This window comes from Hyperolius riggenbachi, chromosome 5 (genome assembly GCF_040937935.1).
Source record: "Hyperolius riggenbachi isolate aHypRig1 chromosome 5, aHypRig1.pri, whole genome shotgun sequence".
NCBI lineage: Eukaryota > Metazoa > Chordata > Amphibia > Anura > Hyperoliidae > Hyperolius > Hyperolius riggenbachi.
Genome location: NC_090650.1, coordinates 179,850,941 through 179,877,877, shown reverse-complemented (window position 1 = coordinate 179,877,877; position 26,937 = coordinate 179,850,941). Strand labels below are relative to the sequence as shown.

General features: G+C 47.3%; 1 protein-coding gene across 6 annotated transcripts in view; it reads right to left on the bottom strand.

The window, feature by feature from the left end:
• TERT (telomerase reverse transcriptase) overlaps window positions 1–26,937 on the bottom strand; it is a 961,487-nt gene that overhangs the window by 177,797 nt on the left and 756,753 nt on the right. For all 6 annotated transcript variants that reach the window (XM_068236452.1, XM_068236445.1, XM_068236448.1 and 3 more), the window contains one exon: window positions 18,881–19,005. In XM_068236452.1, coding sequence (XP_068092553.1) covers window positions 18,881–19,005 — 125 coding nt within the window. The remainder of the gene's footprint in view (window positions 1–18,880; window positions 19,006–26,937) is intronic.

Below are 26,937 nucleotides of genomic sequence, written 5' to 3'. Positions count from 1 at the left end.
AAATCCTGGACCAGACCACCAGGGCGACAATTAAACAATTGGACAAGCATCATCTAATCATGTAAATAGTTAAAAGGACCCTGAACAGACCTATTAAAAGCAAATCTGAACTTCCTTCTTTCAGCCCCCCATAGAATGCGAGGTCACTCGGCGTTGGTTCAGTCTTTTGTGAACCATGCGTATGCAGCATGCTTACGGCAACAGGCGCGTCATCAAGTCAGGTACATGGACAACCCACACATGTGCAGTTATGCACAATTTGTGTTTATGCATTTTCCATTAGATTATCCATATATTTTTGGTGTATTTTTGCTTACCCCATGGTACTTGACATATGCATATTTTTGTGGCTTATTTTTGCTTACGCCATGCCCTGATCACTTTTTTGTTATTGAGGGCAGCTCTTCTCCTATTGGTTATTACTCCAGTCACCATTGCAGGTTGATCAGTTCCCCATCAGGTCCTCTTGTAGGGGGAGGGGCTTAGTTGTTTTCTGGGAATAGAACTGCTGTGACTGGTCATCTCCAGCACGTCCCGGCTCTTTTGATTGGCTCCTTTCAGAAGCAGGTACTATTTAAGGCTGTGTAATGTCGTATTTACTCAGATGGCTAGTTGGCTTGACAAAAAGGGGAGACTCCTCTTGAAACGTTGCTAAAGCTGGCTTATTTTGCTGTTTTCTACAAGATGTCTTATTAAAAGAGCTTGAATTACATTTGAAGATGGTGCTGGGTTTCCTTTCTTCTTGACTACATCCTTGTTCCTGGAGGCAGAGGGACATCAATCTAAGCACATCACACTTGGATGGTTGGGTGCCTATTCTTTCTAGAGAGACTCTGAAGTCTCATAAAAAAACATCTTTTTATTTAAAAAATATGTTTGGCATGATAGCCCTAACTAAAATGCCTCATCCCCACGGCTGTAATCTAACTAAATCCCCCCTAACTCCCCCCTCACTCTCCCCCACAAAATCCACGACTTTCTTGGTCGTGGATTTTGCTGCTGTAAGAGGCAGAGCTTTCAGCTGCAGCTCTGCTTCCATGCGGTCTATCAGCGCGTATCTCAGCCTCTCCCCTGCCCCTCTCAGTGAAGGAAGTTTGGGAGGGGCGGGCGGAGGCGGTGATCCGGCGCTGATAGATGCGTGGAGAGGCAGAGCTGCGGCTGAAAGCTCTGCCTCTCACGGAAGCGCCCCCCCCCCCCCCCCCGGGTAGTTTGGGAGGGATTTAGTTAGATTACAGCCGCAGGGATGGGGCATTTTAGTTAGGGCTATCATGTCAAACACAATTTTTAAATAAAAAGAGGTTTTTTATTGTCAAACACATTTTTTAAATAAAAAGATGTTTTTTATGAGAATTCAGAGTCTCTTTAACTACTTTGGCCTCCTGGACGTAGTAGCTACACCCAGGAGGCCATGTGCGCGTCCGCGCGCTCCCGCGGCCGATCGCGCGCGTGCACGCGCGCTCCCGGCCGCGGTTCGTTAGCCTGGCAATCAGTGAATCGGGCTATGGTGCCCGATCACTGATTGCTCTCCCCCGCTGAAAAAGCGACAGCTTCTCTCGGAAGCTGTGCTTTTTCTGGCTGTAACGTTCCCCCTGCGTCGCTCTAAGCATATGTTACGCTTAGAGTGACGTCATGTAAACAAACTCATGGCCGCCATCTTGTGGCCAAAAAGTAAAACTACAACTACAAGTGAAAAAAATAAAACTCAAGACACATTTACATTATAAAACTATGGCTTACATCCGACCCTCCCAAAAATACCCAAATAAAATGTTTAATACAAAAAAAAATAAAAAAAACATTACAATAATAAAAAAAAAAAACATGTAAATATTTACCTAAGGGTCTAAACTTTTCAAATATCAATGTAAAGATGAAATATTTCTAAATTTTTTTTATTTTAAACTTGTAAATAGTAATAGATGCAAAACGGAAAAAATGCACCTTTATTTCCAAATAAAATATTGTCGCCATACATTGTGATAGGGACATAATTTTAATGGTGTAATAACCGGGACATATGGGCAAATACAATACATGAGTTTTAATTATGGAGGCATGTATTATTTTAAAACTATAATGGCTGAAAACTAAGAAATAATGATTTTTTTCCGTTTTTTTCTTATTCTTCCTGTTAAAATGCAGTAAAGTGGCTCTTAGCAAAATGTACCCCTCAAAGAAAGCCTAATTGGTGGCGGAAAAAACAAGATATAGATCAGTTCATTGTGATAAGTAGTGATAAAGTTATAGGCTAATGAATGGGAGGTGAAAATTGCTCGGATGCATACAGTGAAAACGACTGAAGGCTGAAGTGGTTAAAGTGTAACTTCGGCATAAAATCAAAAATCAATTCTTTATTTTTATCTGGTAAACAAGTAATAAGGATGCTAACCAGGCAATCCAAAAGTTAAAATCACTATTACTTTTCTTGTTGATAAATGATCATTTCCCAGTTTATCTGACTCTAATTTGGTACACACAAAATTTGGTAGACAAAAAGGAAGTTGCAGGGCATGCTGGGTTGTTCTTTTTTGTTTCTCTATTTCCCCTCAGACTTAACTAATGCAGCTTGATTGTCTGAAGCCTCTTTGCCTCCTGTTTTCCCCTCCTACACCTCTGTTCCTCTCTGATTGGCCAATATCTCTCATGCTGAGACAATGCACTTTCTATAGTAAAGCGAGGGCAAATCAGGCAGAGGAGAGTAGGGCAGGAAATTACATCAGGATTGGCTTTAAAATAGCCACACTTAAAATGGGAAATGCTAAGAAGGATTTTTTCTTTTTTTACTGTAGAAAAATCACTAAAATCAAAACAGACAGTGGACAGTGCAATATGAGGAGACGCGGAAAAGCCACCGCTAGGGCTCAGAGTGAGGCGGCTGTTTCCGCGTCTAACATGGCGGCACAACGCGAAGAAACCGCCGCATGCCGCATGGGCAGAGCAGTGGAGTCCGCGTTGGATGCAGTGGATTGCACACATGGCAAAGCTGCTGACATTGTGGTTGGACGCGGGGAGACCGCCGCTTGCTTGGAGAGCGGGGCGGTGGCCCCCGCGCCTGAATCAGCGGTTACATTGCAAGACATATCTGGTGTGGCTGGGACTGCTAGTCCACACAGGTTCAGAAGGACGCGCGCGCGCGCGCTGAGAGGCAGAGCTTATATGACAGCCAGAAAAGAGTCAGCTGACCAAGCGGGTCAGCTGACATTTTCACCACCTTCCATTGGTCCAGCACTTAGGGGTGGCGCTGGTGAGCGCTGTAGTATATATATACTGGATGCTGGTCATTTCTCTGGTGTCTCCCGTTGCGATCACTACGTGGTAGCACTCAGACCTTGTCTGTATCTGTGTTCTAGCATAGTTTCCAAAGGTGTTGATGATCAAGGAACTCACACCTTAGCGTTAGGAATATTGATCTGTATTATTTGTTATGACCTTCTGCCTGCCTGACTATTCCTCTGAACTCTGATTCTGTGCCTTGCTATTTCTGATATCCTGTTGCCAAACTCTGCTCGTTCCTGGACTCTGTGTTTTGTCTCCTGAATCTGTATCTTATCTGTCTGTGTGTTGACGACCTGGCTTGCCGACCTCGAGAACTGGCCTTACTGTTAGAGGCAGTTCCCAGATCTGTTAGTGACACCCTCCCTCTCGGGTGTCACTCATGCTCTGTCCTTCCTACACTCAGCCTAGCTCCTCCCCCGGGAGAGTCTAGGCCATAGGAAGAAACATACTTCTGGTGAAGTACTCAAAGTATACTGTTGCATCTAAAACACTCACTTGTTCTCTCTGGTGTCCAGAGGTTAGTAGATATATCTGATTATCGGTGATACTGCAGATCACCAATAATCGGGTATATTCTGTATTCCTGGTGAGACTGCAGTTCACCGGTAATCAGATCCTCTCTGTGTTACACCGATCGTTACATGCAATACATATATCAGCGCTGCGTAATATGTTGGCGCTTTATAAATACAATAAATAAATAAATAATAAATAAATGTTGGTAGAGAAAGTATCTACTTCTATATGTTTGTTTGTTTTTGGGGTTTTTTTTAGATATTATGGCTGACAGCTCTTCTGTAAAGGAGTGGATGCAGAAACATGCACAGTCAATTAAATTGGAGAAAGTATGTGGGCCTGGAACTGCAGCACAGCGTAGTGTGCAGGGCCCACGCATGAGAGGGTAGCTGACCGGGAGCTAAGGGCTTAAGAAGCAGAGTAGGTGGAGTTGGGAATTCCCCGGTTTGTGGGGAAGACAGGGGGGAGGAGGTTAGTTTATTTAACCTCCTTGCCAGTTATCCCGAGCTCAGCTCGGGGTAACCTGCCGTGGAGGATTCCTCAGGCCCTGCTGGGCCGATTTGCATAATTTTTTTTGTTACACGCAGCTAGCACTTTGCTAGCTGCGTGTAACTTACGATCGCCACCGCTCCGCGCTGATTCGCTGCAACCCGCCGCATCAGAGGGTGCCCCCACACCCCCCGAGACCCGTGCGTTGCCTGGCCAATCAGTGCCAGGCAGCGTCGAGGGGTGGTTCGGGACTCCCTCTGACGTCACGACGTCGATGACGTCGGTGACGTCATCGCGCCCGTCGCCATGGCGACGGGGGAAGCCCTCGTGGAAATCCCGTTCAGAACGGGATTTCCGGATGGGCATATGCGCCGGTGGCGATTGGCGCATACGGGGGGACGCTGCAGGGAGGGGGGAAGCATGTAGCTAGCGCTAGGCTAGCTACATGCTAAACAAAAAAAAATGCAAAAAAACACCCTCCCTGCCGTGTGCAGCAAATTTTTATAACGGCAGGGAGGTTAAAGAGGGGGCGGGGCTTAGGCTGTCAGCAAGCGTGAGGTGGAAGCTGCAGCCTGAAGTGCGTGCCTTGCTGGCTTCTGCCATGGAGGGATTAGAGGATTTGGTGGCCATGTCAAAAACCTGAGCGGTTTTTGCCTTTTTCATGATTGCTAACTCAGTAAAGGACCAGCCCTTAAAGCGTTGCTATCATATAAATCCGGCATAGTGGGGTCTGAACCCTCTATATTAGTAATTATAGATTGACGGTATACCTTGAAATGAATCAGAGCACTCAGTATATGATTTTATATAAAAAATTGTATTTGCTTATCATACAGCATATATACAAAATATGAACGGTTCCAAGTAGTGTTTCCTTCTAACAGTATTCCATCTCATCAAGGCTTTATAGCCAAGCGATCATCAATCTTCTAAGCACATTCAAAAAAGAATATAACAGTTGTGTTATGTAGAATAAGATCAAAAATAGTCTCATCTGTATCAATAGCTGTGTATATAATAGCTGTGTAAAACTTGTAGTAATCGTCCTAAAGAAATAGCATAAAAAATAGCTTCTAAAAAAAACTTTGTGCTAACATCTTAATAAAACTTAATGCTGAAAAATTAATAAAGTAAATCACCAGAATATTAAGCATATTACCCCTTCTCTGTCATCTCTTCAGCATCTAGAACCACTTCTGCCTGATGTGTCTTCTCAGGAGATTGTTGGGCTTCTGCAAACTATGAGCTTTCAGCTTCTACTTTTATAGGGGCAGGATGCAATATGGCTGCCTAATCTGGACTTTCCCTGAATCCCAGGCTCTGATTGGCTAAAGCTATCGTGCGTCAAACGCTATCTATGTTTTGAATACCTAAATCACAATATTATTGTTTATACATTCTTAATTACCTTATATTGTAGGAATTTATGTAGGTTTGCAATGTTTACACATTCTAATCAGGTCATTTCTGACGCGGTTAATTAAAAATGGACGTCAACAGCCATCTTATCTGCTGGCTGCCCCAGACATTGAGACTAAACAATGTCATTCATGACGCATTTCTGATAAAGTGTTCTCTGCTAATTAGTTTTTGGAATGTCTCTGTACTTTCTCAGGTCAGATTGACCCTATAACACTGCACACAGTTCTATAAGAGCCTTCAGCAATTTAAGGCTTATTGAAGCATACAGGGCTTTTAATATACTTATTTAAATATAAAGCTTATTATATAATTCTTCTTAAAACAATTAATATAAGATATAATTGCATGTTAATTACTGATAATATAAAATCATTGTCTATTTTTTGTCTTTCCTATTAGATAAATATTATACATCTAACCGGCAGATGTCGCTATCTCATCATAAATAACAAACAGCTAATAATAATTATCAGACTATAAAACCACCAGGTGGCAGCATTGAATCATCTTCAACTAATTGGGAAAACCCCTTGTTTTATATTTTATCTCTTTCATGTTTTGACTTTCTCTGTCTGGGAAATGTTTATATTTTCTTGCTGGCCTTGGCCTTCAAGCTAAGAAACATGTCAACATCTTCTAAAACTAAAACAATCTCACAAGAAGGTTTCACAGACCCAAATCATCACTAGCTTTTAAATATATTTTAAAGTAATAGATTCTATTATATAGGGTTTAACAATAACTATTTCTTTCTTTAAAGGGTCTGTATTGATTATTAATATTTAGATTAATAATATCTGTGTGTAATAATTATTGCAGTAATGTTAATTTTAAACCAGCATTCTGTCTTACACATACTGCGTAGTCTAACCTTGACATTAACAAAGAATGTTTTGGTTTCTTGTAACCAGTACGTCAACAATCTTCCAGCTTGCAAGTTAAAATAATCTTCTAAGCTTTACAGCCTGGAATATGCTATGTCACAGAGCAATATAAAGTACTCTACTTTTCACTTTACAATGAAATTTTGCATAGGACATTAAAACTTAACACATATACATATGACATCTTTTCCTGCATAAATAAAACCAGTAGAATTCTGACAGCCAGGATAAGGGATGAAGCGGCGACCAGGGGCCCGACCTGGGTCCAGATTCAGCTTGCTGCTATGGCACCTTGCACGTCAGGCCAATCGGTGGGGCCCAAACGTAAGTCCAGGCCGCCGGAGCGGCTCAGCCCGGACCACCACTTCAGACAACAACTTCGTGCTGGGAGCCCCCACGGGGACCCTCCGCCCCCCTCCCCCCCGCCAAGCGCACAACCCCCGCAGCCGACGGGGCAGCTGGGAGGAATCCGACAGCGACACAGAGCACATTCAGCGGTGCATCTGATACTGCAGAGCCCCCCCGCACCGCTGGCGATACCTCCGGGACCTTCCGCGGCCCTTGGCACCCGCTCCTCACAGCGGTCCAAGCAGGCCCAACCCAGAGACACCCAGGCAATGGGCGTCGCTTCTGCCAAGGACACGGCGGCAGCCCAGGCCCAGCGCAAGGGGAGCGGGAGCTCCTCCAAGCCTAAGAAGAAAGGGGGGGCTGCCAGGCCCTCCAGAAGACAGGGACAGAGGGGATCTTCCGGGTGGACAGCAGAGCCAGACAGCAGGATGACATCCATCGCACCAGCCAGCCCAGGTCCAACCCAGACCGCGGATCGCCATCGGATGGGGAATCGGTGACAGGAGCAGAGACACAGTAGTCATCTGGATCGGGACCGACGGCTGTCCAGGACGCCAGTCCGGCGCAGCCAGGTGAGGCCAATCCCCTTGTTACTATTGCTAACTGGTTGCTGGGGGCGGTTGGGGGGTTACAGGTTGCAGGAGGTAGCGGGTCAGGAGGAGCCTTGCCAGCAGCAGTACCCCCATGTCAGGCTCACCCATCTGTCGAGGCGTTGATAGCGGGTATTAGGGGGGCTTGTGCGCCGAGTGTACCTTCTCCTCCTACGGGGGCATGGTCCCCCCTTCCACAAGTCACTGCAGGGTCCGCACTGGTGGTTGCGGCCCCCTGCCCTTTCCCCGTTGCTCAGGTCACTACGGGGCCTGCACTTGTAGTTGCGGCTCCCTCCCCTTTTCCCGTTTCTCAGGTCACTACAGGGCCCGCACATATGGTCGCGGCACCTAGCTCTTCAGCTACGGCAGTAATGGTTCCGGGGTTGGCAGGGGGGTCCTCTCAGGACGTTGGGGCGGTTAATACCACAGCGGTGGTGCCCTCGGGGCATTCCGGTTTGCAGGTGCCGGCAAGCATGGCGGCAGAGGGAGAGTCAGCTTCAAGGGAGGTGGGGATGGTCCGCATGGCTGATTCCGCTCATGCGGAGATGTATGTGTGTTTTATGGGGCGGCTGGGCTCCCATTTGAAACAGGAGGTTAAGGAACGTATATGGAGGGGGGAGTATGTGGAGATCTTCTCACTCTTGCCGTTAGAGAAGTTCAACCTAGACAAGGGTAAGCCAGATGAGAAGAAGAGGGAGGAGGAACGGCGGTATCGGTTAATACCGCGCACTTTCCCGACTTGGTTCCAGGCCTTCACAATCATGGCAAGTGTCATCGGAGAGAGACAGCCGGAGCACTGCTCGGCCTTGTTCGGTTATATGGATGCTATCGGGGAGGCACAGCGGTCGTACGGCGGCAACGCGTGGTTGCGGTACGATGAACTTTTCAGGCAAAGAAAGGCAGTTAGGCCCGCAGTGCGATGGGACCATCAGGACATCCACTTGTGGATGCGCCTGATGATCCCGACTAGAGGAACGCAGTCCTTTCCCGGTCAGGTCAGCGGCACAGCACCAGCCGGACAGCGGACTGACAGGGAAAAAGGTTTATGCTGGCAGTTCAATGAGGGATCCTGCCGGTTTGGACACTCGTGTCAGTTTAAACACGAGTGTTCCAACTGTGGAGGTTCGCACGCAGCATCCAGATGTTACAGGAAGAAAGGTAAGTTATCAGAGTTTGCTCGCAAAAGGGATGACACCGGTGAGGCTGCACGAGATGGAGCCGCACCTAAATAGATATCCAGGAAGGTAGACAGAAGTACCGCTACACCGTACTGGGTGAGACAGTGCAGGAACACAAGTGGCCAAACCCAATGAGCAACAACAGTAAAGGAAGGTCCGCACTGATGTCTCCACTCCAATGTAGTTTATTCAGGACATGTCCAGTTCAGGTAAAACACTTAGACTAACATGTTTCGGACTCCAAGTCCTTAATCATAGTCATGTCACAGCATTCTGATTGTGAATTTAAAAAGGGAGGGTAGTAAGAGGCGGGGCACAATATATTGCTCTCATTATTTTTGCTCCTTACCTGTATGTGTTTTTAACTGTATTAATGTTTAACCTACATTTTTAACGAGGTGTTAGTTTTTGGTGGGCAATTTGCTCCCTCCCTCGCTTGGGTGGGGTTATGCCCCGCCTCTTACTACCCTCCCTTTTTAAATTCACAATCAGAATGCTGTGACATGACTATGATTAAGGACTTGGAGTCCGAAACATGTTAGTCTAAGTGTTTTACCTGAACTGGACATGTCCTGAATAAACTACATTGGACTGGAGACATCAGTGCGGACCTTCCTTTACTGTAAATAGATATCCGAAGTTAGAGGTGGCGGAATTTTTGCGTAAAGGTTTTCGATCGGGTTTTGTTATACCAAGTTGTTGTCAGTTGCCATCCACCGGTCTTTTCAGGAACCTGAAATCAGCTAACGAACTCCCAGAGGTAGTTACCAGGAAGATAGAGAAAGAAGTGGCGGCGGGACGCCTGGCAGGCCCTTTCGCAGATTGCCCATTGGATAAATTGGTGGTTTCACCATTTGGGGTAGTACCAAAAAAGGAGCCAGGCTCCTTCCGTATGATACACCACCTGTCCTTTCCTCGGGGTTCCTCGGTGAATGATGGGATTGTGGACGCTGATGCGTCCATGGTCTATACATCATTTGACGTGGCTTTGGGGTGGGTTAGGCGGCTGGGCGCTGGTTCCTTGGTAGCCAAGACTGATATCGAGTCAGCGTTCAGGTTGTTGCCGGTTCACCCTGAAAGTTTCCGCTTCCTCGGATGTTTCTGGAAGGGCGAATATTTTGTAGATAATCTATCTCCTGTGCATACTTTGAGAAATTTAGTGGTTTCCTGGAATGGGTGGTGAAGGATATGTCGAAAGTGTCGTCGATCATTCACTACCTCGACGACTTCCTCTTTATGGGGCCGGCGGGTTCACCAGATTGTGCGTATGCCCTGGCCACTATGAGGCACGTTTGCAGACGATTCAGGATTCCTTTAGCGGAAGAAAAAACAGATGGCCCGGCGACATCATTGAAATTCCTGGGAATTACTATCAACACGTTGTCGATGGAATGTAGTTTGCCACAGGACAAAGTTGCTGACTTAAAAGACACAATTGCGGCGGCAATTCAACACATAAAACTCACGTTGAGGGAGGAACAATTGTTGTTAGGCAAGCTAAACTTTGCCTGCAGAATTATGCCCATGGGTCGTATATTCTGCAGGCGTCTGTCGTTAGCAACGGCAGGAAAAAAGGCACCGCACCATCGCATTCGGTTGAGTGCAGAGTTGCGGGCAGACTTGCAGGTATGGTCTATACTCCTGAGTACCTTCAACGGGAGATCCCTATGGCTACAGGACGTGGTGAGTAATTTCGATAAGGAACTTTTCACGGATGCTTCTGGCGCACACGGTTTCGGCGCTTACTTGGCAGGTGAGTGGTGCGAGGCCCCCTGGGACGAGTCGTGGGTGGAAGCAGGATTCACATCCAACCTGGTTTTGCTAGAACTGTTTCCCATTGTAGTAGCAGTACAGTTATGGGGTCAGCAGTTTGCCAACAGGCGCATCAGGATTAACTGTGACAATATGGGGTTGGTGGAGGCAATTAATAACTTTTCAGCGTCGTCTCCTCCAGTTATATGCTTGATGCGCCAGCTGGTTTTGGATTGCTTATGTTTAAACATTTACATCTTCGCTGTGCATTTACCAGGGGTTGAGAATGTTATAGCTGACTCGTTATCTCGCTTCCAATGGGACAGGTTCCGGGTGGCGGCTCCAACGGCGGAGGAGTATGGGGTGCCCTGCCCAGAGGCGACAAGGAAGGTTCCTTTCGGGCGGTCTCCCATTTGATCAGCAGATCCTTATCGGAATCATCATGGGCGGCGTACACGGCAATATGGAACATATGGGACGCCTTGATGACCCAGGTGGGAAGCTGTCGTTCTGAAGACGACAGACTATGCTTGCTTTTGTTTTTTATAGGGAGAAGTTTTTCTGAAGGGGTGTCAGTTTCAGCCATGAACAAGAGGGTTGCTGCACTGGCTTTTCTGGTTTAAACTCCTTGGCGGTAACCCCGAACGTAGTTCGGGGTAAGCCGCGCAGGTGGTTTTCTCCGGCCCTGCTGGGCCGATTTGTTTAATTTTTTTTTTTTGCTGAACGCAGCTAGCACTTTGCTAGCTGCGTCAGCAAACTGATCGCCGCCGCCCCACGATCGATCGCCGCTATCCGTCGCGCCGTGCGCCCCCCCCTCCAGACCCTTTGCGCTGCCTGGCCAATCAGTGCCAGGCAGTGCTGAGGGGTGGTTCGGGACTCCCAATGACGTCCCGACGTAGGTGACATCATCCCGCCCCGTCGCCATGGCGACGGGGGAAGGCCTCCAGTTTTCCTGATCAGAGATCGCCGAAGGCGATCGAAGCGGGCGGGGGGGATGCCGCTGAGCAGCGGCTATCATGTAGCGAGCCCTGGGCTCGCTACATGATATAATAAAAAACAAAAACAAAAAAAAAAACTGCTGCGCTGCCTCCTGGCGGATTTTTTTATACCGCCAGGAGGGTTAAGTTGCGGGGGTTCAGGGACGTAACAAAAGATTTTAGGGTGAGGCAGGCGTTGAAAGGGTTTAGAGTGGGCTCAGTGCAGAGAGATTCTAGGCGTCCAGTGACGTTTGAAGTAATGGGGAGGTTGGTGGGGGCCCTTAGCAGTTGCTGTTCCTCGGTATGCGAGGCCATGTTATTTAAGACGGGGTTTATTTTGGCCTTCTTTGGGGCATTCAAAATAGGTGAACTGGTTAGCCCCAGCAAGTCAAGAGTGGGAGGCATTTTGGCAACGAAGTTACACTGCAGGAGGACATGGTTATAATCCATTTGAAACGGTCAAAAACCGACCTGTCGGGGAAAGGCAAATCTGTTACACTTTTCCGGATCAGGGGCCCTCTTTGCCCACGCGACGTGGTGGAAGCCTTTTTAGCAATAAGGCCGGAAGGTGCCCCGGCCTTTTTGTCACACGCGGATGGGGTTCCACTGACTCGATTTCAATTCATTGCTGTGTTTCGCAAGTGCTTGTCGCGCCAGATTTCGCCTCCCAATCTTTTAGAATTGGCGCAACGACAGAAGCAGTGCGATGGGGGTTGAGTGAGGCTTTGATAAAAAAGATTGGGAGATAGGAATCCATCCGTTACAGGTCATATGTTCGCCCGCATTTAGTTTAGTTTAGGGGTTTTTATTTTAGGATAGCATTCTGTAGTTTCATTTTGTCCTTGCAGGTGCGCAGATCCTGGTCTGGATATTTGGACATTCGTTTGTTTCTCGGTGGGCCAAACGGGCTCAGGTGAGACCGGAAGGTCGGCAGCTCGGCTTTCCGCGAGACCAGGTTTGTATCAGGTGGTTAGGCTTCCCCGGGATGGTTTGGTCACGGGTCCTACCGGAGTTGCACAGGTTTGCTAGACTTGACAGAGCCCCTGATATATTGGTTCTACATGTGGGAGGGAATGATCTTGCTTCCAAATCGACCAGAGTCATCATTAAGGATATAAAATTTCATTTTCTGAGAATCAGATCGTTTTTTCCTAATACTATAGTGGTATGATCGGATATGATGGCCCGCACTTGGAGGATGGCCCGATCGGTGCAAAAAATCAATAAGGCTAGAGTTAAACTCAATAAAGAGGTAGCTAAGTACGTGATCCGGAACGGGGGCTTGGCTATTAGACACAGGGAATTGGAGGAGGATATTCATTTGTTTTTGAGGAGGGACGAAGTGCACCTAAATGACATTGGGACGGATCTGTGGGCCCTAGGAGTTGAGGATGGGATCCAGAGAGCATTGAGGTTGGGGGCCTCGCAGGCATAAGGAGTCATGCCGGCTCGTGTTGGAGGGGTAGGGGCTCCGGAGGTGGGTATAAGCTCTACCCCTATCAAGTATGTGGGCCTGGAACTGCAGACAGCGTAGTGTGCAGGGCCCACGCATGAGAGGGTAGCTGACCGGGAGCTAAGGGGTTAAGAAGCAGAGTAGGTGGAGTTGGGAATTCCTAGGCTTGTGAGGAAGACAGGGGGGAGGAGGTTAGTTTATTTAAAGAGGGGGCAGGGCTTAGGCTGTCAGCAAGCGTGAGGTGGAAGCTCCCTCCCTCCCTCCCTTATGTGTTAATTTTTGTTCTAGGTACCTTCTTCGTCATTGCAGCCGGAGGGGTAGGGGCTCCGGAGGTGGGTACTATTTTGTCGGGGGATTTGCCGTGGGGCAAATTCCGGAGGGCTACGGATCATCAGTGAGTGCCAACATTGTGGGCATGCAGTTGTCCCCGAACCGGAGAACGCGGCTGGGGGCCGGTCACAAGGCTGTATGCCAGGGATAAGGTTTTTGGTTTCCAGGCGGTACCTCCGGACCCCTTACCTCAGCTCTCTTGGATTTTTTATATGTTCAGGTTCTTTAAAGGGAACCTAAACTGAGAAGCATATGGATTTTTCCTTTAAAATAATACCAGTTGCCTGACTCTCCTGCTGATCCTGTGTCTCTAATACTTTTAGCCACAGCCCCTCAACAAGCATGCAGATCAGGTGCTCTGACTGAAGTCAGACTGGATTAGCTGCATGCTTGTTTCAGGTGTGTGATTCAGCCACTGTTGCAGCAAAGAGATCAGCAGGACTACCAGGCAACTGGTGTTGTTTAAAAGGAAACATCCATATCCCTCTCAGTTTAGGTTCCCTTTAAGTGTTCATGATGTTTTATATTGTTGGATTTAAATAAACGGGCTGCTTTGGCCTTAAATTTATCCAAAATGCTGATGTAGTCCGTGTGGTCATTGTAGTGATAAGAGTGGGAAGGTTTAAAAGGGGGGGGGGAGGTTTAAGGCATAAGGGTATAAGCTCTACCCCTATCAAGAATGTGCCCAATTGAGTGTGTTTGACTGCACCACTCTGGGGATCCAGAGATCTCACTTTTGCAAGTCTCATTCATGTCCCAGTTCAAAACAGAGGGGAATGCAGAAAATAAAAACTTTTATGTGAAGTGAAGTGAAGTAACAGGACCATTGGGTCTCAATGACCACAAAGATCCGGTGTGCTTCCTTGATCACTGATGATCTGTCAATATTTAACATTATGCATATTTCACATGCCCTGTATGCCTTTCTGCCAGTGTCTCCTGATTATATTTCATTTGACATGAGGTAACTTTCCTGATATCATCATCACAGCCTCTCTACCCTGCTTTCTGTTTCAGTTTCTCCTCACTTCTCATATACCCTACTTTTTCCTCTCAATTGGGTTGGTCCCCCTTTTCTTTTTATCCAGGTGTGCCTGTTCCGGGAACTTTTTAGTTTTTCACAAATTTTCTCCTTACTTTCTTAGGCTAGACAGTGATTTGGAGAATAGAAGTGGAACATTTTAATGACCTAATACAGTATTTTTCTCGTTCCAGATAGGGGACCAGCATAGTGCTGCTTCCACCCATCCTCTCTTTTGTTGCCATGCATTATTGTCCTGTTTAGCTTTAGTTAGGAAGTGGATAGGCATTACAGCGATTTCCAATATGGCACTGTGCCTGAATGGGCTGTTTAGCTTATGCCCCAGTTCACCAGGCAACCTCTGATGCCTCTTTGGTATGTTTCATGCATTCCAGTGACTTCAAGGTTTGGCTGGAGCACAGCAATAAAAAAGCTGAGGTGAATGACATCAGTAGCATGATGTCCAGAAGGATGCTTGCTTTGGGGTGTTAAACTCAAATAGACAGGGGGCCCAAGTTAAAAATTTAGACCAAATCCAGGGCCACCAGTCATACAGCCTCCGCCGCACTATGAACATCACAATAGGTGCAGCAAGCTGCATTACAGAGTGGCCGTTATGTTGCAATGCTCCACTACAAATGGCCTATGGCTATGCTACGCCATACAGAGAAGCTGTGCTGCATAATGGCTACTTTGTAATGAAACTTGCTGCACCTCACTGTACCACCTATGCGACATTCACAGTGTGGCTAGGGGTGTAGTGGTATAATGGTGTGTGGCATCTTAATGTAAAAAAGAGAAAAAAGACAGTGCTCACTGAGTGCGAATATAGGTGTCATGTGGACAAATGGAATAGCCTCAGTTGATATACTGAGCTGTATAACTTAGCAGCCAGAGCTTGTATGCATCCCTCTTAATTCCAGGGACTCACCATTGGTAGGTAGCATGCAGTGCTTTGCTCTTCTGCTCCAACATTAGATCCAGGATTAATGGTTCTGTTAGTGTCTTGTGAGCAGCTGCATGCTCAACTGACAGATAGAGATGGCCCAAACCTCAGATTTTCGGTTCGCGAACGTCCGCGAAAGGTTCGGTTTGCACGAATTTTCGCGAACCGCAATAGACTGCAATGGGGAGGCGAACTTTGAAAACTAGAAAAAATTATGCTGGCTACAAAAGTGATGGAAAAGATGTTTCAAGGGGTCGAACACCTGGAGAGGGGCATGGCGGAGTGGGATACATGCCAAAAGTCCCGGGGAAAAACCTGCATTTAATGCAAAGCAGCGTTTTAAGGGCAGAAATCACATTGAATGCTAAATTGCAGGCCTAAAGTGCTTCAAAACATCTTGCATGTGTATACATCAATCAGGGAGTGCAATTAGAGTACTGCTTCACACTGACACACCAAACTCACTGTGTAACACACCGCAAACAGCTGTTTGCGTAGTGATGGCCGCGCTGGACTGGTGCGCACCACGGCGAGAGTGCAGGCCGTGGTGGTTTTCAAGCCCATATGGTCGCCGGCTGTGGTAGCTTAATGATAGAACAACAGTGACAGTCCAGCTGATCAAATTTGGTCTGTCCACAATGAAGCAACGACCTTATTATCTTTGGTGTGCCACCCCCTGAGACACTCATATAGCCTGCGGTCATTGCTTCATTGTGATACGCAAGCCCCTTCACCGCGGCAAGGTAATGATCAGGAAGGGGAATGGGTACATGTACATGCCTTTTGTTTTGTTGTTGCAGCTGCAGTGCAGCCAGAAAAATTAGGCAGGCGTGTACATGCACCAGAAAAATTAGTATAGCGGCCGCTGCTAGCAGTGGCTTTAAAAATTCAGGAATCCGCCTGGAGTCCTGGACCCTGTTTGGTGGAGAAGGCAGTGAAGCAGCCTGCGGGCAGATATGCTGTGTGGGGAGCAACTTAGTCTTGGGGCAGGCAGTCACACGGCGTGCAGGCAGAGATGCTGTGTGTGGGGACTGACTTAGTCTTCGGGCAGGCCTGAGCGTGCTTTGCAGACCAGGCATCCGTGGTCAGATGGACCCTTGACCCAACGCTGTGTGCCAGAGATGTCACCACTTGCCTTTCAACATCACGGTACAGTTTAGGTATCGCCTTTTTTGAGAAAAAATTGCGGCCTGGTATCTTCCACTGCGGTGTGTGGCTTTGCTTTTGTGTGCTGCTTTTCCTCAGGTGGTCATCCCATTGCAGTTCGTGCTTTGTAATCATGTGCCTTCGTCAGGTAGTTGTCCCTACGCGGGTCTTGGTCTTTCCACGGCTCAATTTTTGGTGGCAGAGAGTACAGATGGCATTGCTCTCATCTGAGGCAGACACACAAAAACATTTCCACACCGCTGAGCCGTGGGGTGATGGCACTTTGGTGGTGGCGGCTGATTCAGTTTTGAGTGGGGTGTCAGAATCAGAGCAGGAGGAGGAAGATATGTCACGCTTCCGGGCAGAAGCTGAGAAAGATGAGGTGTTCTGTGTTAAATAGTCAACTACGTCCTGACAATATTGGGGGTTGATGGCCTTCTTCTGAACACTGTACTTTGGTCGAGGGCCACACGAAATCACGACAGCGCGACCTCGAACAGACCTGCCAGGTGGCCTGCCTCTGCCTTTTGTTTTGTCCATATTGGGGGATGAAGTGACAGGTATGCACTGACTTGACTAACACAATGTGCAGTCACACAGGTGCAGTTAACAGGTATGCACGGAGTGGTATATCACACTACGTGCACTCACGTAGGTAGGTAGGTGTATATCACACTGCGTGCATTCACATAGGAAGGTGGGTGCACTAAACACAACAGGTCGGTATATGCAGTGATGAGGTGGGTTCACTGATCACAACAGGTAGGTATATGCAGTGATGAGGTGGGTTCACTGAACACAACAGGTAGGTATATGCAGTGATGAGGTTGGTTCACTGAACACAACGGGTAGCTATATGCAGTGATGAGGTGGGTTCACTGAACACAACAGGTAGGTATATGCAGTGATGAGGTGGGTTCACTGAACACAACAGGTAAGTATATGCAGTATTGGGTATTACAATGTGCACCTGTCACACACACAGGTAGTCACTGAATGTGCTGGGCCTGGCTGGCAGTGGCACACACACAGTATGAATTAGCAAGGCTGTCTATGCAACACAAGTGTCAGTGGGACACACAGAAAAAAAAATAGATCACAAGAACAAGATTAGCTCTCAAAAGAGCTGTTGTGGGGTGCTATTTTAGCAATAAGAATCAGCAAGGAGCAAGCTAACAAGCCTACAACAGCCTAACTAATCTTTCCCTATGAGAGTCTGCCAGCAGCTGTCCCTTCTCTCACTACTGCAGGTACATGAGTGAGTGTAATGGCCGGTGGAGCCTGCCTTTTATAAGGGGGGAGTGGCTCCACAAGGGAGTGTAGCCTAATTGGCTACAATGTGCCTGCTGACTGTGATGTAGAGGGTCAAAGTTGACCCTAATGGAGCATTATGGGGGCGAACCGAACTTCTGGGAAAGTTCGCCTTCGCCGGCTAAGGCGAACCACCCAAAGTTCGCCTGGAATCGTTTGCTGGCAAACCGTTCGGGCCATCTCTACTGACAGAGCCATCCATCCTGGATCTAATGCTGGAGCAGCAGAACACGCTACTTACCAGAGCCATGTCCCCAGTGTTAAAGGAGTTATCATGGAGATTAGACAAAATGAGTTTTACTTGCCTGCGTAGTAAGCCGTGTACAACATGTGCTTGATTGACAGTGGTGGTTCGCGCAGGCGCAGTGAGGACGACCTCGGGGTCGGCCTCCGCACCGTGCATGGAGACTGGGACGGCGGCACAGAGGGGAGCGGTCGGCGTGAGATAGTCGGCTGCAAGGGGCTGGAGAAAGCCCCAGGTGAGTAAAGCTCATTTTGTCTTATTTCCCTGATAACTCCTTTAAGAGGAGGTTATTTTTGTAGTGCCGACCAAAATGTCTCTCCTAGTTGCTAAATTACAAGAATGCAGTTGACGAAAAACACTTTAGGACTTCCTCTATTGGCTGGGCTAAGCCTATCACTTTGTGATAGCCCATCTGATTTATTAGCACATATGGAAGGATCAAAAACAGGCTTCTTACACAAATATGCGACCAAAAGCATCTTAGAGCCCTGATCACCATGTTAAAAAAAAAATGTACAGCCGCTAGTGTAGGGAAAAGGAAAGGAGCAGTGCAATGCAAGAAGAGGGGTTCACAGCTTCCCTGTTCCACATGGTACACTTTGCTCCTGGCAATGGCATAATGCCTGCTTTCCACTTGGGGAGACTCTGAATCTTTACTTGAACCTCACAAAATTAAAGAAAAACAAAAATTGCACTAATAAATATATGACCAAAGTTGTACATAAGCTATTTAAAAAATACTTTTACTGATATTTATACTTTTGCAACACTTGCAAATATAATTTTGGTGCAGAATTCAGTGATCACTACAAGTGATGAAACTCAGGTTTTAAAACAGAAGTCAGGTTAGTAAATTATAATCTCAGAGTGTGCCAAATAATTTTCAAAAAAGCAGATGGAAATTCACTTTGACACATAAAGTACAATTTCTTTTTTCACTCTCATATTTAATGTGATTGATTTATAAGAAACAGTCCTTTGAAAGACTTCAACTTACTTTTGTTTGCTGCTTTAAATATAGTGTACAAACATGGTGCCATTTCAGAAATTACATCGAGGAAAAAAGATGGATTATTTTCCACTCTTTGGTTAAATGGAAGTTGTGAAACACATGCATGGAACCTAAAATTGAAAATGCAAGAACATAAGGTTTAATATCAAACCAACAGTATCTTTGTAACATCCTAGATACATTGTATAGGGATATCCAACTCTGTCCCAAAGGGCCGAGATTCACATATATTTTTGGCTCAGCTCAAATTAAAGCAAACCCTGAAGCGAATGATCAAATGAATTGTATGTGTAGCATGGATAAGGAATAGAACACTAGTAACAAATAAAACAGTCTCATATTTTTATTTTCACATATATAGCTTTTGTTTTAATACAATGTATCATTCTGTCGCAGTTGCAGTTTTAAAAGCACACTCTTGTCTTTAACCCCTTCCCAACCGCCTAATGCGATAGGCATCAGGAAGGTGGCAGCCCCAGGACCGCCTAACGCCAAAAGGCATCAAGTCAATGCGCGCGCATCTCCGCTAAGTGACGGAGCGGAGCTCCGTGATCAGCCTGCCAAGACACAATCGCGGCTTACAGGCTGTTAAATATGAAAATAAATGTTTGTTTACATTTTGTACAGCGCTGCTGTACCTCTGTGCGTTCCTCCGAGCTGTCCCTCTCTGATGCCTAGGAGAGGAGGGGAAAACTTGTGATAGCTGCCTGGGGACAAATTAGGGGGGAAGGTTAACTGGTATTTTAAATAAAGGCTCTTTTTACATAATAAAAAATAACAAACTAATGTTTTCAGCAGCGAAATTGCAGAAAGCTCTGTTGGTGAGCAGAAAAGGGGAGTTCATTTGTGTGCTCGGTTGTGTGGCTCTGTAGCGAGCCTGGTCACTAGGGGGGTGTAAGCCTGTGGTCCTTAAAGGAGTTATCAGGGAAAAAAGTACAAATGATCTTTACTCACCTGGGGTTTTCTCTAGCCCCTTGCAGCCGACTGTCCCATGCTGTCACCTCTGTTCCCCGCCGCTGTCCCGCTCTCCCGCAATGCAGCCCACATGGCCATGATTGACAGCGGCACTTCGCGCAGCCCCAGTAAGGCTGAATACTGAGCAGTTAGAGCGGGACAGCGGCGGGGAGTGGAAGTGACAGTGTGGGACAGTCAGCTGCAAGGGGCTGGAGAAAGCCCCGGGTGAGTAAAGCTCATTTGTACTTTTTTCCCTGATAACTCCTTTAAGTGGTTACACTGTAAAACAATGCAGAAATACAGACCCTTTGAAGTTGAACTTTCCTGTAGTAAAACTGTATCTGAATCTGTCTTTCACTGTTTATTTGATGTATAAGTGCTTATATAGTCGAATAGCTTAGAGAAGTTCTTTTGCATAAATAACTGAAGTTATTTTTAATTCTTCCTGTACTGGAAAACAGTATGAGACTCCTTTCTGTGCTACTAATGTTCTATTTCTTAGTTGTACTTCACATACAATTCATTATATCATACGTTTATTTTCGCTTCAATTGATGGGATTGAACCAGGAATCATTCCTCAGTCCATCTTAAACACTAGCATAGATATGGTCCTTGAGGACTGGAGTTGGACAGCCCTGCATTATGATGACAAATAAGGCTTGCCTTAAGAGGGACCCTGAGTGGTGCCCTAAAAATGAAAACTGTACTTACCTGGGGCTTCCTCCAGCCCACCGTAGTCCGTGAGGTCCCCAGCATCCTCCTGGCTCCCTCTGCAATCCGGCTGGCGGCTCAGGTAATGTACCGACTTTGGGTGAAGTCGCGTGTGCTTGCCCCCGCTGCATGCCCATCGCATCATCATGCCAGCCGCCATGAGAATCTTGCACATGTGCGGTTCAGTCTTTAAAGAACTGCGCATGTGCAGGACTCTTACGGACTCTTATTCTAATAAAAAAAAAATCAAATGCATATAAGAGACTTTATCATTGGCAGTAAATATGTTTGTAAAATGTACTCTAGCTTATGTAACTTTTTTCTATGTTAATGACCAGACACTTGAGGTCCTTTCAAAGGGTTAAATAAAAGGGGTTTATTTACATATGTACAAGTTACAGCATATAAAATATATGATTACATAATTGCGGGCTCAGTGTACAGTACTACTAGGAGCAGTCTTATGCTAAACTTTCAATCCATACACACCGCATTCACTAGCTGTGCCCCAAATCTACTATCATCTTAAGTCCAAATCAGCATTGCAAGAGAGAGAGAGAGAGCTTCCCAATAACTGTCTTTTATCTGGATACAACAGGTATACAGACCCCTCCTCCATTGTAGGTCACAACAGCCCTTGCCTTCAGCAAGTTCGTTCAAGTATCAGTTGGATGTGTACGTGCCAGGCCCAGCAACCACTGTGTTGATAAACTGGATAAACCAGGCTTCTCTAAGCTTGTGTAGTCATCTCCTCGATGGCCATTTGCGGGGGCTGGGGTCAGCGCCTGAGGATCCAGCCATTGTCTTTGCTGTTTGTTACTTACTCATATGCAGATGTTGTGTGGCTGTAAAAATTCATTTATAAAACAAACTTTGCTTAAGGCCCAGGCTAATCAAATAGATTCACTGCAAATCTCTCATAGCAACATATATGTCCAGGCATGCATTTCCATGAAGGGACACATAAAAAATACGTTGTTTATACCGATAAAATACAACACTGAGCAAATCAATACCATTCTCCTGTAATCCTTCCCGTTCTTCTCGCAAGTCAGACAACTCTCCTGGTTTGTAATCTGGACATACGGCAGTGCGCATGCGCAGTATAAGAAACCAAAGAAAAGTAGATCCGATGCAAAGACCGCACCACTGCAACCAGATAAAAAAGTACAAAAAGAAGCTTTATTTGGTACAATAATGAGCACAACAATTTAAAAACACTTAAAATATAGAAGGAGCAGGGATACAGAATGATATATAACAATGAATTACAATAATAGACTGATCATCCTCTCCATATACTGTAAACCTATGCACAAATATGAAGTGATCAATGCCTCATTAGGTAAACCAAATCAGTGAAAGACAGTGACAAATAAAGCCTGTGTATCCAGTATATAAGAACTCAGGTCAGCAGTGACGACTTAGATAGACCAAAGCAAGGCCACCAAAGGAGTGTAAGAATACAAGAAATGCCAGCTCAAGTATGGATGAACAAAGGTGAAATCAGTGAGAAAACATGAGAAGTGAATCACTTGAAAGAGGATGAGAACGGCGGCACAATAAAGACAAGTGTGAAACCGCAGGAGACTGCAGGTAAAGTGTAAGGCTTACCGAAAAAATAGAGGCATGTGGAGAGGAGCAAACGCTTCTGGGGGCCATCACGATTCACCGACTCAGTGGCTTATTCCGGAAGAAGGTGCCCGGCATTTCTTGTAATCTTACACTCATTTGGTGGCCTTGCTTTGGTCTGTCTAAGTCGTCACTGCTGACCTGTGTTCTTATATATTGGATACACAGGCTTTATTTGTCACTGTCTTTCACTGATTTAGTTTACCTACTGAGGCATTGATCACTTCATATTTGTGCATAGGTTTACATTATATGGAGAGAATGATGATTGTATTATGTTAGTAATTTATTGTTCTATATCATTCTGTATCCTTGCCCCTTCTATATCTTAAGTGTTTAAATTGTTGTGCTCATTAATTTACCAAATAAAGCTTCTTTTTGTACTTTTTTACCCGGTTGTAGTGGTGCTCAGCAGAGCTCGAATATTCGAGTAGCTCGAATATTCGAGCTCTTTTCCAGCTATTCGAGCTCGGTATTCGAGCTCCGAATAGCTGTAGCTATTCGAATGGGCTATTCGCGTACACTCGAATAGCCCATTCACTATTCGAGCTATTCGAGCAAACGGCGCTATTCGAGCTCGGTACCGGGCTCGAATAGCGTCATAGCCCAGATTGATGTCCTTAGAGCCAATCAGAGGGCTCCCAGGCCCTCTGACGGCAGCCAATCACAGAGGGGGACCCTGGCTAGCCCCTACCCTATAAATAGCGGCCGCCATGTTACGTTTCTCCGTCCTTGCCTGAGACTTGCATAGAGAGAGAGTTGCTCCTTTGTGCTTTGGCTTAGCAAGAGCTTTATTGTGGTCATTTACCTAGCGTTTTTGCTCACATACACCTCCTATACACACCTATATTGTTGTTAGTTAGTTAGACATTGTATTTTAGTTAGTAGCTTTTGTGTTACATAGAGACAGGCCAGCTGCTGCAGGCTTACAGCTTTAGGCCTCAGGGCCTTGCCTGTGTGGGCAGCTGTCCTCCTGTCCTCTGTTTATTTCTCTCTATTCTATACCAGTATTTCTGCTGTCCTTTACTACTGATTGTATTAGTATTGTAGTTATATACTGTAACTGTACTAGGACACTCACTGTCACTGTTCATAGGCTACTAGCTGCTCCTGCGTGTGTGCACTCACTGTCTGTGTACACACTACACACACTCTATTTCCTTCTGATAACTGATTGATTATTGTAATTGAATATTGTAATTAGTTAGTTGTACTCACTGTTACTACTTACTGTACTAGGAGTCTAGGACACTCAGTCACTGTTCATAGGCTACTAGCTCCTGCGTGTGTGCACTCACTGTCTGTGTACACACTACACACACTCTATTTCCTTCTGATAACTGATTGATTATTGTAATTAGTTAGTTGTACTTACTGTTACTACTTACTGTACTAGGAGTCTAGGACACTCAGTCACTGTTCATAGGCTACTAGCTCCTGCGTGTGTGCACTCACTGTCTGTGTACACACACTACACACACTCTATTTCCTTCTGATAACTGATTGCTTATTGTAATTAGTTAGTTGTACTTACTGTTACTACTTACTCTTACTGTACTAGGAGTCTAGGACACTCAGTCACTGTTCATAGGCTACTAGCTCCTGCGTGTGTGCACTCATTGTCTGTGTACACACACTACACACACTCTATTTCCTTCTGATAACTGATTGCTTATTGTAATTAGTTAGTTGTACTTACTGTTACTACTTACGCTTACTGTACTAGGAGTCTAGGACACTCAGTCACTGTTCATAGGCTACTAGCTCCTGCGTGTGTGCACTCACTGTCTGTGTACACACACTACACACACTCTATTTCCTTCTGATAACTGATTGATTATTGTAATTAGTTAGTTGTACTTACTGTTACTACTTACTCTTACTGTACTAGGAGTCTAGGACACTCAGTCACTGTTCATAGGCTACTAGCTCCTGCGTGTGTCCACTCACTGTCTGTGTACACACACTACACACACTCTATTTCCTTCTGATAACTGATTGCTTATTGTAATTAGTTAGTTGTACTTACTGTTACTACTTACTCTTACTGTACTAGGAGTCTAGGACACTCAGTCACTGTTCATAGGCTACTAGCTCCTGCGTGTGTGCACTCACTGTCTGTGTACACACACTACACACACTCTATTTCCTTCTGATAACTGATTGCTTATTGTAATTAGTTAGTTGTACTTACTGACTGTTACTACTTACTTACTGTACTAGGGACACTCACTCAGTCACTGTTCATAGGCTAGCTCCTGCGCGTGTTTGCGCGTGCGTGCACTCACTGTCTGTAGTGTACACACACTAAATTTACTTGTGATTACTACTGATTATTGTAACTGCTAGTTGTACTTCCTGACTGTTACTACTTACTTACTGTACTAGGGACACTCACTCAGTCACCTCACCCACCAACCCACTCCATTAAAGTACCCCACTTTTCACCCGCCCTTTTAAAAAACTTTTGTCTATACGCCCAAAACATCGAAGATGTCTGGAAGTGGCAGCCAGCGCGGTTTGGGCAAGGGGAAGGGCAGCAAGGGAATCAGGAGGAGAGGGAGCAGCATTGTGGCAAGCCGCGGGCGCGGGCACGCCACCATGCACAGTTCCGCAGCAGCAGCGTCAGTGGCTAACATTCCTCCCATAGCCACTGGCCGTGGACGCCTTGGGCGCCGCCCAGCAGGAGCATCTGCAACTCACGCTGCAGAGACACAGCAGCAGCAGCGTGTAGCACCTGCTCCGATTTTCCTCCAGCCGGGTCGGAAACGTCCCATTGAGGAAAAGCATGCAGACACTGTGGTGCAACTGATGACGGAGGATGAGCAGCCCGCCATCAGCTCTGCATCCGAGGCCTCCACCCTCACCACCACCCCTGTTCGCAGCAGCCGCCCAGCAGGGCCTGGGGAGGAGGCCAGTTCACCGTCAGTTGGCGACCTGTCATTCAGCAGTCTTTTGACCCCAGGCATCATGAGTCAATTGTCTGCTGTTGTTGGCGATTTTGAGGAGGAGATGCTGATGGGCACTTTGGGGGATGAGGGATTGGACAGCAAGACTGTGGCGACAGTCAAGCAGCCCATCCATGCATCAGGAGAGGAGTTTGGGGGGTCCTCATCCCAGCAGGACATGTTTCAGGAGGGGGAGGATGATGATGACCCGGTGACAGACAGAGACTGGGTGCCACCACCTCCAGGGGATGTCGTCCTCAGCAGCTCTGAGGAGGAGGAGGAGGATGCTCTTGTGGGCCTTGCAAGGAGGCGCATCATTGCAAGCATTGGCAGCAGCAGTAGGCAGGTCCCACAGCCTGCTGGTGTCTCAGGCTCAGCAGCAGCAGCAGCAGCATCTGCCAGTACCACCACCAGCCGCACCCAAGCCCCCCAAGCCCCCCCCCCCCCCAACCACCACAGGGAGACAGGCAGCAGCGCTTCCATGCCGTAGGGGGATGTTTCTGTCACCAATCTGGCGCTTTTTCACCATGCCCACAGTGTACAGCAAGTACGCCACTTGCAACCACTGTCAGCGGAAGTTGAGCAGAGGTGCAGACCCCTTAAAGTTCTGCACCAGCTCGCTCATCAACCACCTTGCTGCGAAACATTTCCACCAGCATCAGGAGTTCCAGAGGCTGAAGGCATCTGGTGCTGGCAGTGGCACCACACCCATCACTGCACAGCCTTCAGCAGCAGCAGCAACAGCAGCCACCCGCCCTCCTGCTCCTCCAGCAGCACCAGCAGGAGTGCGGAAACGCACTGCTCCTCCCCCCTCTGCAACTCCTGCCGCCGACACTGAGGCCTGTTCTGGCAGCCAGTCCTCAGTGGCCTCCTCCGCTGTGTCTGCTGATTCCCGTGCCAGCAAAAGGCCACGCCAGAGCCTTTTGAGCGAGTCCTTCCAGGGGGTGGTTAGGGCTCTGCCTCCCAGCAGTCGTCGCGTGCGGCAGCTGAACGGCTTGCTGGCACGGGCCATGTGCTCCCAACTCCTGCCGTACACGCTCGTGCAGGAGGGGAGCGACATTCGTGCGCTGCTTGCTTGCGCAGCCCCAGACTGGCAGCTCCCCAGCAGACACTTTTTCTCCCGCAAGGCCATTCCTGCACTGCACCGCTTTGTGATGGCCAATGTGGAGCGAGGGCTGGAGCACGCGGTTGGTGAAAGGGTCCACGTCACCATGGACTCCTGGAGCAGCCGCTTCGGGACAGGCCGCTACCTGTCCTTCACTGTCCACTGGGTCAGCTTGGTGGAAGGGGGTGAGGATGGGAGAGCAGCAGCGGGCACAGCAGCAGCAACACAGTGGGTGGTGCCACCCCGCAGGGTCAGGGGAACTGCAGCAGGTTCCTCCGATCCTCTGCCATCCTCCGGCACACCTGGCCAAACCCCCCGCCTCAGCAGCAGCGTGAAGGCCCGCCACTGCCAAGCGCTGCTGCACTTGGTCAGCCTTGGGAAGACCAAGCTGACGGCAACCCATGTGTTGGCCAAACTCCAGGAGCAGGAGAGGATTTGGCTGACCCCCAGAGGCCTCAGAGTCGGAGAGGTGGTGGCCGACAATGGGGCCAATCTGGTTGCCGCAATAGACAGGGGAAACCTGACCCACATCCCCTGTCTTGCCCACGTGCTGAACCTGGTGGTGCAGAAGTTCTTGCGCACCTACCAGGGGATGGGCGAACTGCTGGAAATGGCAAGGAACGTTGTGCGTCACTTCCGGCGCTCGGCTGCAGCCTGTGCGAGCCTGGAAGACGTGCAAAAGGAGCTGGA